Genomic DNA, 12002 nt, shown 5'->3' on the forward strand with positions numbered 1-12002 from the left:
CACGCCCCGATCCAGATATTCCCTGAATACCAGGATAGGCACGTGCTGGTCGACACCCGAGGGTGACGAAAGCCATTTATTGAGTGCAAATGTTGAAAACAAGGGGTAGATAAGGCTTATAAATATAAAAGAATAATGAATATGCAGTTAAGGAACGTGTTCAGAGCATACAACTAATCCTAAAACACTAAAGGAAATAATATAAAATTGAATGAATAAAAGAATGGGTCCTACACTGAGAAGACTCGAAGATGCCGATGCGAAAGTGCCTTGACGTCGGTATTGTATGCCTCGATTCTAAGTCCTGAAGGGGGCGCAAAACAAATATAAGTGGACCGAGTTGATATATATATATATATATATATATATATATATATATATAATAAAACAGTTATCAACGTACTAACCCCCATGTTTTATGAAAACACATATATCATGATAAACATAGGTTTTCCGAAACCTAGCATGTCGTGCAATGTCTCAAATCATAACTTGTATATATAATAATCACTAGTGAATGTCCGATAACCCCCAGGCCCCATGCCGGCTCCCCATCTCTAAGCAGACAGTCAGAGGAAAATACACTTCAGGCATCATGCTGGTTCTCCGTCCCTGTGCTAATAGCCAGAGGAAACATACTCCAGGCCCTATGTCAACACCAAACTGTCGCCTGGGATGGACCAAAATTTATCCCTACGTCCCGTAGCGAAAAGGACCACTAGGTAAGTACAAAACCAGTGAACATACATATATTGAAAAGCAACTTCATAGTATAAAGTCATCCATCATCTATACTATAAAGAGGTGTTCTAAACATGTTCTAAATATCATATCGTCATCCATCGGATATTCTATAATAACACGGGTTATAGGAAAAATAGTAATAATTCAAACTAGCCTCAGTAAGTATGTTATCTCATAAAATGTTTCATAAAACATAGTCATCAAATCATGCTTTTCATGTATGCATTTCTACTATCAAAACATGCATTTTTAGAAGGGGTCCACTCACAGTACTTCGCCGCCGATCAGCCACGCAACTAGCGGAGACAGAACACCACAATAAATTACCCCTAAGCACATAAAGGGTATATTTAGTCAAACTTTACTCAAACAACTTATTTTGGGAAAACGGACATTGCAAACGGGTTCAGGACGTTGAATTGCAAACGGGTTCAGGAAGTTGAAATTAGCCTAGGAGGGGTCCCGCACGAAAACCCAAAAATTCAACAATCAAAGTCGACGTTGACCGTTGACCGATCAAAGTCAAAGTCAACACTGACCATTGATCGGGTCAACTGTCAGACCGGATTTAGGTTAACAGGTCAAGTGGGTCTGGGCTTGGATCCAGATTGGGTTAAAGGGTTTGGACTTGGGCTTGGGTTTTGATGGGTTTGGGTTTTAAAAGGGATTGGGCTTAGGTCACAAAGCGTTTAGGGTTTAAAGGTTTAGGCTTAGAAGGGTTTAAGGTTTTTAAGGAAATAGGCTTAAAGGATTTGGTTTTAGGGCCCGGCCTCAAAGGCCGAGGTAAAAGGACATGGCCCGAAGGCCTTAAGCCTTTAAAGGCTTGGTTTGAAAAAGATGACGGGCCTAAGGCCCGAGCCTTAGACACGGCCCAAATGCCTTTAATCCAAAACAATTAAAATTAAAACAAAACAAAAAGGGAGAAATGGGTTTAGGTTGGGCTCGGCAAGAAAGGCCCAAAAGGCCTATGTTTGATGGGTCGCCGGACCCAAGGAAGAAGAAGGCTGGAATTCCGCCGGAAAGTTCCTTAAATTTAAACGTTCATAACTTTATTAAAATTCAATGAAATCAAGTGATTCAAAAATGAAAGTTGTAGTTCTCGAAGAGTCGAAGAGAATGGCCGCATATTTTAGTTTTTTATTTTCGGCCTCTTCACAATCATCACAGTGCAGTGAGCATGATGAGCGCAATAATCGCTTACGCTGCCTAGGATGGCCCTGCAAGAGAAAGAGAGAACCAGAGTCGATTGATCGTTACTGACTGCAAATTTGCGTTGCATGAAAAGAAGCAACAAGAAAATGGAGTTACCTTTTTATAGCTCCATAGCCATGGCTTCCAGAAACCAAGATGGATGCCTTGTGTTTTTCTACAGCCTCACAGAGAACGTTTCGAGCATCCCCAGCCACCAACTCCACCACCACATCATTCACCTACATAAACATCAAATTAAACAAAAATATTAGCCTCAAGGAGAACGTTATAAGCATTTCCCTGCAGAATTGGAGAAACCGGCACTGTGACATCCCAGATGTAGGTACGTTTCATGAGGATCATTACCTGTTTACTGGCACAAATTTTCTTCGCCTTCTCGGCAACTCGCATGGCTATCTTCTGTAAGTCTGCCTCCAGAATTGGCAAAACTTTAGCTCCTCCTACACATTTCAATAAGTTGAGTATATATAGCTGCATTATACCAAATTAATATTTATGCGTATATAAAAAGAGCTCGAGCGCCAACTAGTTAGTAAGTTAATATACAGATGTGAATATCTACATACCAGGTCCGACAAGGGCCATGGCGGGAGGAGGGGGCTTGGCATGGATGACGACGAGCTTGAAAACAGGGTTTGATGCATAGGGGATAAAGAAGTAGATGAGAGTCCATTCGAGCGCGTACGTGTTGTGGTCGCTCTTGTCCAAAGCAACCACCATTACTTGCTTTGAGTTCTCGACAGTGTTACTCGCCATTGCAGCTTTGTTTATATCGCAATTATCTTCTAAATCGTAATAAGATTTAGGTATAAATAATTTGCTCATCTTCTGTGCCTACTTATATTGTAGGTACAGTATATGGAATTAATTATTGGCTAAACCCCACTAATGATCATCTTAATTATAGTTAATTAAAATAACACATTACCACTGGCGCTGTTGGAAATGTTGGTGGAATATATCTGTCTAACCGTCGGCTGGAATAAAAATAGTTCAAGTGACACGCCCTGGCCCCGAGGTCCTAGGGACACCGAGATGGTCACGTGCTGGCCGACGCCCGAAGGGTGATGAAAGCCATTTAATTTAAACAAAAACTGAGAAATAAACTAAAGTATGCAATAAAGGCTAAAAACACAAATAAAAGTTCAACTTCTAAGTATTGAAATTAGGTAAACACACAGCACGTCCAGAGCATAAGTCTAATACAGAGTACAAGCAGAACTAAGATAGAGAAGTGCTATTACAATAGATGGCGAAGCGGAGCGAATATAACACAAATCACTGGTAGGGGAACGCCTCGTAGCTCAGGTCGTAATCCTCGTTCCTAGGTCCTGAAGGGGGCGCAAAACAAAGGTGAGTGGACCAAGTTTATATATACAATAATAATAAAACAGTTATCAACGTACTAACCCCCAAGTTTTATGAAAACACATATATAATGATAAATATAGGTTTTCCGAAACCTAGCATGTTGTGCAATGCCTCAAATCATGATTCGCATAAAATAATAAACACTAGTGAATGTCCGATATAACACTTCAGGCCCCATGCCGGCTCCCTGTCTCTAAGCAGACAGTCAGAGAAAAATACACTTCAGGCCCCTTGCCGGCTCCCCGTCTCTGAGCAGACAGTCAGAGGAAAACACATTCCAGGCCCTATGCCAACCCCAAACCGTCGCCCGGGACGGACCGGATCTATCCCTACGTCGCGTAGCGGAAAGGACCACTAGGTAAGTACAAAACCAGTGAACATACATATATTGAAAATCAACTTCATAGTATAAAGTCATCCATCATCTATACTATAAAGAAGTGTTCTAAACATGTTCTAAATATCATATCGTCATCCATAAGATATTCTATAAGAACATGGGTTATAGGAAAAATAGTAATAATTCAAACTAGCCTCAGTAAGCATGTTATCTCGTAAAACGTTCATAAAATATAATCATCAAATCATGCTTTTCATGTATGCATTTATACTATCAAAACATGCATTTTTAGAAGGGGTCCACTCACCGTACACCGATGGTGCAAGCCGTACCAAATAGGAATAACGGAATCGCTGCTAAGAATCGCACCTAAACACACAATTGATACTTTCAGTCAAACTCTACTCAAACGATTGAATTCGAGAAAACGGACATCGGAAACGGGTTCAGAATGTCGAAATTAGCCTAGGAGGGTCCTCGCACGAAAACTCAAAAAGTCAACGGTTAAAGTCAACGTTGCCCGTTGACTGGTCAAAGTCAAAAGTCAACACTGACCGTTGACCCAGTCAACGGTCAATGGGTCACGGGTAAACGGGTTAGGGTCACGGGTTTGGGCTTTAGGGTTTTGGGGTTAGGGTAATTGGGTTAGGTTTTAGGTGGGTTGGGTTTGGGTTAAAAGGAAAATGGGTTCGAGTTTGAAACCTCACGGCCCAATGGCCTAATTAAAAGGGTAATGGGTTTGGGCTGGCAACCAAAACCCTAACCCTTATCCCACATCGCCGAGGGGAGTGATCCTTAAATGTATATTCTCATCTCTACCTAGCACGAGGCATTTTGGGAGCTTATTGGCTTCGGGTTCCATAGGAACTCCGAAGTTAAGCGAGTAGCGCGCGAGAGCACTCCCATGATGGGTGACCCACTGGGAAGTTCTCGTGTGAGTTCCCAGAAACAAAACCGTGAGGGCATGGTCGGGGCCCAAAGCGGACAATATCGTGCTACGGTGGTGGAGCGGGCTCGGGAAGTGGTCCGCCCCGGACCGGAATGTGACATCAAGCCAATATTTAAAGAGAAAAAAATAGAAGATTTTATCAATACATACCTTTAATCTAAGAAGCTGGCTAGTATATTATAAGAAATGATAAAAACATCTTGTATATCAAGAAGGTGGTCATTTCTAATCGTTATGAGGGAGGAGGAAGTAACATACTTCGATAGTTGATGACTAAGTTCCCAAGTCTCGATTCTTTGTGTTAGTTTAGCACAGATTAGAAAGTAAGTTACTATTGTAGTACGACAATCAAAACTTTTATGTGTAGTCTGACTAGTCTAAGCCTTCAATTTCTACCTAATGCCTTTGGGCTCCAATTTTTCCCAATCTTTGTATTGACATGAGTTCTTCCAATAATCTAGTATTGAATTTTCTTCAAAAAATAAAAAATAAAAAGTGGTCATGGACCTAGAATAAAAAGTCAATCGCAAAGTGTTTGAGGTTCAATTAATTTAAGGGAAATTTAAACTTCTGATACTGTTCACTTAAATGAAAAACCATATTTTTACACTAAAAAGTCAATCATGGTACTATTCATTTTACCCCTTATTTTGTCCTTATCGTTAAAACTCAAAATTTTCAAATCATTTTCATTAATTTTCTTTTAATTTAAAGTGTTGAGTTACTTTTGCACATGAGATCATGTGTTCAACTTTCTTATCTCTTTGGTATTGCTTGTACATGACCTATTGTTTGTTTCGTCCAATCAATTTTTATATTTAATAATTTTTGTAACCGATTCTATTGTACCTTTTTCACTCTTATGTTCTACTCTTTTGAGTTTTGTAACACAATATTTGACAGTCGTTTTCCCATAAACAACGACGTATACATCCACCCTGGTCTCTCCCAAACCAACAACTCCAACACCCTTTTGCTGTCCTCTGTTGTTGCACAAACGCCGCCCCATATCATTCTGCGGCCTATGTGATTTTTCGATTGAAAATTTAGGTTCTCGATTCGAGCTGATATGTTTTCTTATCGCCCAAGAAAAGAAAAAAAAATGATATATATATATATATATATATATCATTTTTTTTTCTTTTCACAATCTCATTTTCTCCTTTTGTATTTGAAGTGTGCTATCTACACACCCTTTTTACTTCCCACATACCTCTCTTAATTCTTAGTTGTCATATCCAATAAATTGAAGAATATTAAATGATAGAAATTAACAAGAGGTGTGAGCATTGTTCTAAAAATTCCCGCTTAGGGCCCCGACTAGGAGTTAAGGGGCTGACCACCGCCCTAATTAATGCCCAGGCGTTTGAAAATTTAGAAAAGGGGCCTAGACCTACTGAGGTGCCCGTCTAGACCGCCTAGGCACCCGCCTAGGCACCCGCCTAGCCTGCCCAGACCCTCCTAGGCACCCACCTAGGTTGCTACTCACTTAGACAACAACTTTCATTTTGCTTTTTATTTTTTCAATAAATTGTAAGAGACTTGTTGAATACTTAAATGAACACACATTATATGCTTGTTCCCCACGTTTTCATTATGTTCCAATAGCTCATAATATATATGTCATTCTATTTTGTAGTTTATGATGAAATCATATATATTTTATGTGACATCCCACATCACCCAGGGGAGTGATCCTTATATGTATTCCCATCCCTACCTAGCACGAGGCCTTTTGGGAGCTCACTGGCTTCGGGTTCCATGGGAACTCCGAAGTTAAGCAAGTAGCGCGCGAGAGCACTCCCAGGATGGGTGACCCATCGGGAAGTTCTCGTGTGATGAGCTCCCAGAAACAAAACCGTGAGGGCGTGGTCGGGGCCCAAAGCGGACAATATCGTGCTACGGTGGTGGAGCGGGCCCGGGAAGTGATCCGCCCCGGGCCGGGATGTGACAATTTGGTATCAGAGCCTAACCCTGGCCGCGTGTGTGCCGACGAGGACGTCGGGCCCCTAAGGGGGGTGGATTGTGACATCCCACATCACCCAGGGGAGTGATCCTTATATGTATTCCCATCCCTACCTAGCACGAGGCCTTTTGGGAGCTCACTGGCTTCGGGTTCCATGGGAACTCCGAAGTTAAGCAAGTAGCGCGCGAGAGCACTCCCAGGATGGGTGACCCATCGGGAAGTTCTCGTGTGAGTTCCTAGAAACAAAATCGTGAGGGCGTGGTCGGGGCCCAAAGCGGACAATATCGTGCTACGGTGGTGGAGCGGGCCTGGGAAGTGATCCGCCCCGGGCCGGGATGTGACATTTTAAGCATAAACGTACACTTATTTACACGAAATATAATAGATTTAATTAAATCCGCTTAGTCCGCCTAGACGCCCGCCTAGACCGGTCTAGCCGCTTAGGCGTTAGGCCCCAGCCCGCCGCCCAACTAGCATCTAGAGTCTTTTAGAACTTTGGGTGTGAGAAGTAAAAAATGGTGTGTGGATAGCATACCCCTTTGTGTTTTTATGTTCCTTGTGTAGAATAAAGCAAAAAGTCTCACATCGACCATCTTACAAAACAAATCATAACTTAATTATATCAAATAGTTCCACTTGTAATTGCATCGAACCCTTTGCATAAAAATCTCACACCTTTTGATTGCACGGATGATTAAATAGGCATAATACCGATGCTATTAGTGGTGGACCATGACCCATCTCTCTGAAACTTAAACACCTCGATTCTTATGTAGGTAGCGCAGAGATTAAGAAACAGCAATGAAAATAGAACTTATATCAAAACTTTACCAATCAAACTTTTGATACACGGATCGACTGTCATACAAAAGTTTGAAAGCTTCAACTTCCGATCTATAAATACATGCCAGACTTCTGAAGTTTGAACGATCAAACTCCAAGCACAAAGTATATATATACGTATAACCTTTCAATATTCAATTCTCAAAAGGACGAATTTATTATGTGTGTATTGTAATTTTTCAAGCACGACGGACTTTCTGTCGTGCTTAACTGAAAACCCAGAGGAGGCTTTAGTGCTTGGTTTTAGGCTTCTTCACGATCATCACTGTGCTGTGAGCATGATGAGCGCAGTAGTCGCTGACGCTTCCCAGAACCGCCCTGCACCAGAATCAAACACAACATTAAGATTTCCGCGGATAAGTAACATCATTTTCCATGAAAAACCTCAAGCTCGGCTCAAACTTAGTCGCGCGAATTAGTGATGGTTGTTCGTTCAACTCGAAAAGAATAGATTAAGTTCGAGGGAATACCTTTTGATAGCTCCATAGCCATGACTTCCCACAATCAAGATGGATGCGTGGTGTCTTTCAACAGCATCACACAGAACGTTCCTAGCATCTCCTTCCACAACCTCCACAACCACATCGGTCACCTGCAAGCATTAGAATATATAGTGCTCAGAAAAGCTGCTAGCGAAGGGCAATTTCTTCGTATCACATCGGTGTGCAATCATTTGGTTCCGCGGTGTTCTATGATAGCATAAGAATTACGAATCTTGTGTTGAAACCATCATATAGAATGGAAACCATCTAAATACCGATTTAGAGGCGCAAAATTCCTCGGCCTTCTCAGTTACGTGGGCAGCACTCTTCTTCAAATCAGCTTCCACGATCGGCAGAATCTCCGCCGCTCCTGCAGTTTTAGCACACTTGCAAATTAGCTAATCATAATTAACTAAACAATGAAAACAAAGCGATTTCTGCACATTTGTTATTTTCCGCGGCAGCAGTTTATTCCTCTACTCTGCATTGTAGAGGTGCGTGAAAATCACTTCATGTCGCAGTTAGATTCTTACCCGGGCCTGCCAAGCCGACGGCGGTGGAAACCTGGACCTTGGCGTGGACGATGATGAGCTTGAAGGGAGCTTTGTCGCCGCCGAAGGGCTTGAAGAAGTGGTCCAAAGTCCATTCCAGAGCGTACTGGCTCTGCTCGCTCTTGTCCGCCCCGATCACCATCACTTGCTTCTCTGCCGCCATTAATGCTCACCCTTCGCTTTCTAGTTCTTCACCGTCTTTCTTGTGTTCTCGTTTCTCTCTCTAGAAAAAGCAGCTTTTTTTGGTTGTTAGCGTTTAGAATAAGAGCTTTTCTGGCCGGCTATTTATATGAAGGACTTTTGCTTTCAATGGAATCGGTTCGAACGAGCGAGCTTGCTTGCTTGGTTCTTCATACTTGGTACAAACAGCGTTGTCTGATTTGGTGGACTTGAATATAGCTTAATTCCTGATCATTCGGGTTACCTCAAGAAAGAAACGACGGGCGGTTAAGGCAAAACAATCACAGATTGGCGCGTGAAAATAGCTTAATGGTATTCCTGTTTCTCTGGTATTGGCAATGGATAATTAGTAATTGTTAATTGTTGATTAAGGCTATTAATAGTGTCACTCTTGTTTGGTTACATTGAGGCCTTGTTTGGAACTGTTTTTAAAATGATTGAAAGCGTTTTTGTAAAAATGTTTTTGTAACCAATATTTAGTAAAAGAGGTATTTGTTGATTTGCTCCCTTGAACTTGTATAGAGGTGCCAATTTCTTCCAAAACTTTAATATTAGCCGATTAACCCTCTTAACTTTTATAATTAGCCACATAAACTTTAACTTCACCCAATTACCCCACTAAAATTTTATACATAGCCTATTTAACCCCTAGTGTTAGATTTTAAATTTTTCATCCAATTTTCATTCTTTTTGCCTCTATATATTTGTCATGTGTTGTTCGATGATCAAAATGGATAAAAAATTGGATGAAAAATTTTAAAATCTAGCGTCAAGAGGGAAATTGGCTATTTATAAAAGTTTAGGAGGGTAATCAGCTAAAATTAAAGCTGAAGGGGGAAATGACAAATTATAAAAGTCAAATCTCATAAATCTTATACCCGCCCCGACCTGTCTACTTGCATTTTAAAACGGTCTCGGTTCAGTCCTTCGAAATTTGGGCCCGGCCCGTGCCCACTCCTTGCAACAATAGGTTCTGCTAGGCCTGTTTAGATGCTGGTCGTGAGTTATCTGCAGCTGTTTCTTCATGTTTTTCCTGTTCACGGTTATTATGATTCTTTCCACTGCGCAATAACCTGACTGTGTTGCATTATTTAGATCCTCTAGGATTAGGGATGATTTGACTAGTGTTGAGCAAAAATTGTACATAATATGTAAACAAATAATTCACTCGACACAATTTCACCCTCGTTCATTTTTCCTAAAGAGGGTTTTATTAATTTGAGTTCAACCCACTATAGGCTATGTGCCTATTAATTACAACCCTTCTTTTGGGGAAGGAATACCCTTTGATTCTCATATGAATAAATCGTAACTTGGGGATTTGAGTGTTTATTTGATTTTGTGACTGCATCTAGGTAGAGTCTTAGATTGCCTACGTACCCTCGTTGAGGGATCAATTCACTTGTAGTTCCTTGGTATTTGGTACTTGTTTGGATTTGATGTCTTGTGTAGTTTTAGCTCATGCAGGCAAGGACTTTGTGCCACTGGAGCATTTGGTGCCTTATGCAGTTTTAGCTCATGTGGGTGAGGACTTTGGGCCATTGGAGCAGTATGCAGCTTCATGCCTTTCAAGTCTTGCTACGACTTCGTGCCCTTTGATACTTGGTACGGCTTCGTGCCATTTGAGATTTTTTCGCAACTTCATGCCATTTGATATTTGACTTTTTCTTCGGCTTTGTGCCATTTGGGTCTTGTTGCGGTTTCATGCCATTTGAGTCTTGTTGCGGCTTCATGCCATTTGTGTCTTGTAAATTTAATGGGAATATTTGTGATGAACCCACTGTTACTTTGGTATTTGACTTTGTCTTGATACCGTGCATCTCATACTTCTTGAATAAATTTAACTTTGATGGATGCCATATTCATAATGTCCACATGAGTACTATGGAAGAGTTACTCTTTTTTTCATCCCAGAGTTCCACTTGGATAGTATTCCCACTTAATTTGAGGGAATTGTATGGCAGCAAGTGAAAAGGATGACTAGTAATAATCATGACTAAAGTTTGAAGGCCACGTGATTGACTAAGGCTCTGGCAGTTGGCATTGAATGCCTCTTTTTGTTGCCGACTTGCTCCAATATAAATTCACGTGCCTAGCAGAACCAATTTGCTTTCGGTGCCCTGCAGAGGTAAAGAAAATCGAGAATTTTAACGAAAAAATTACGGTACTATTTATTTTAATAAAAAATTATATTTTTATATTAAAAAATTAAATCTCATACTATTTATTTTATCTTTTATTTTATCTTTATCGTTAAAATTCAAAATTTTTCAACTTTTTTTTATTAGTTTTCTTAAGAAAATAAGAAAAGGCTTTGAATCATAGAAAGAGAACAAGGCCCCTTTTTATTGGGACTTTTCAACTTTAAACTTCCAATGCCACTTCAGTGGCTTTCCTTATGGTGATGCATGATCAGGACTTGCCATCCTTTCACCATTTTTTTGATAATATTTTGCCTCTCTTCTACGGAATCGCATGCCTTGGTTTACCAACTTTGTTTGCTCTCCATCACGTGTTATTTAGACCTGATTTGGTACTGAGGTGATTCTGAAAAAAATTGGTATAAAAAAAGCTGGGAGCTGTTTTTGTGTTTGGTAAACATTCAGCTTCAGTTTTTTTTCACAGTTTTGGGTGAAAAAAAACCAAAAACAAGAAGCTGCAAAACCTATCTTTGAAAAATCGGTTTTTTTTCACATCTGTTTTACATAAAAGTTTACCAAACATTATAATACTGTTTTTTTTTTTTTTTCAAAAGCACTTTTACAAAAAAGTTTACCAAACACTCTACTGCTTTATTTCACAGCCGCTTATTCTCACAGCAGAGTAGAATCAATTTTTTTTCAAAGCACAGCAATACCAAACCAGCCCTTACTTTCACTTCTTTTATTCCTTTTTATTTTATGTTTGAAATCCAACAGACTTTTGAGAAGTCTAATTAAATACAACCACGTATTCCTTTTTTTGAAGCGAAGTCTTTGAAATGACTTATTTTCTTCCTTTTGGTTTCCACGTAAGCATCCATTCCCAACTAATTTAGGAATATCGCAGGCTTCCCGTTTCTTCTCCTTGTAGACTTGGATTTCTAAGTCCATGCACTTCACGTGACGTCAGGAAAAGCAAGCCACATTTAGCTTCATAAAAGCATGTGGAACACTTTTTCTTCCTTGAGTTTTTAAACTCATCGTATAAACTTTCCTTCTTTGTGCAGAGAAACATACTTGGAATTGGAATTGCCCATCTTACTTTCTTCTTCACTTATCTCAAGCAGAAGACTTCTTTGATTTTTCTGGAGCACTTTTCTTCCTTGAGAGTTTTAAACTCGTTTTTTTGCTTTCCTTTGCAGCTTCTTTCTTCTGACAAATTT

General features: G+C 40.2%; 2 protein-coding genes across 2 annotated transcripts; both read right to left on the bottom strand.

Moving 5' to 3' along the window:
* Window positions 1–1866: 1866 nt before the first annotated feature.
* On the bottom strand, window positions 1867–2712 carry LOC125478614 (universal stress protein PHOS34-like). The gene is made up of 4 exons (XM_048586961.1): window positions 2523–2712; window positions 2302–2396; window positions 2053–2174; window positions 1867–1961 (listed from the first exon to the last, which is right to left on the bottom strand). The coding sequence occupies exons 1-4, from the start codon at window positions 2710–2712 to the stop codon at window positions 1874–1876; spliced, it is 495 nt and encodes a 164-aa protein (XP_048442918.1). The 3' UTR covers window positions 1867–1873.
* Window positions 2713–7384: 4672 nt separating this feature from the next.
* Window positions 7385–8910, bottom strand: LOC103938327 (universal stress protein PHOS34-like). Its single transcript, XM_009348329.3, has 4 exons — window positions 8441–8910; window positions 8183–8277; window positions 7896–8017; window positions 7385–7743 (listed from the first exon to the last, which is right to left on the bottom strand). Exons 1-4 carry the CDS (start codon window positions 8619–8621, stop codon window positions 7656–7658), a joined length of 486 nt encoding a protein of 161 aa, XP_009346604.2. The 5' UTR covers window positions 8622–8910; the 3' UTR covers window positions 7385–7655.
* Between the last annotated feature and the right edge of the window lie 3092 nt (window positions 8911–12002).

This window comes from the organism of the source record quoted next, unplaced genomic scaffold (assembly GCF_019419815.1).
Source record: "Pyrus x bretschneideri cultivar Hongxiangsu unplaced genomic scaffold, Pyrus_bretschneideri_v1 Contig25, whole genome shotgun sequence".
NCBI lineage: Eukaryota > Viridiplantae > Streptophyta > Magnoliopsida > Rosales > Rosaceae > Pyrus > Pyrus x bretschneideri.

What these genes read in the sequence shown, in the direction of transcription:
- LOC125478614 (XM_048586961.1), bottom strand. Translation starts at nt 2,712, where the DNA reads ATGGCGAGTAACACTGTCGAGAACTCAAAGCAAGTAATGGTGGTTGCT. An exon ending in CATGGCCCTTGTCGGACCTG is followed by an intron (nt 2,397 to 2,522) that starts GTATGTAGATAT and finishes TGAAATGTGTAG; the next exon opens with GAGGAGCTAAAGTTTTGCCA. An exon ending in GGCTATGGAGCTATAAAAAG is followed by an intron (nt 1,962 to 2,052) that starts GTAACTCCATTT and finishes TTTCTCTTGCAG; the next exon opens with GGCCATCCTAGGCAGCGTAA.
- LOC103938327 (XM_009348329.3), bottom strand. Translation starts at nt 8,621, where the DNA reads ATGGCGGCAGAGAAGCAAGTGATGGTGATCGGGGCGGACAAGAGCGAG. An exon ending in CGTCGGCTTGGCAGGCCCGG is followed by an intron (nt 8,278 to 8,440) that starts GTAAGAATCTAA and finishes CTAAAACTGCAG; the next exon opens with GAGCGGCGGAGATTCTGCCG. An exon ending in AATTTTGCGCCTCTAAATCG is followed by an intron (nt 8,018 to 8,182) that starts GTATTTAGATGG and finishes TAATGCTTGCAG; the next exon opens with GTGACCGATGTGGTTGTGGA.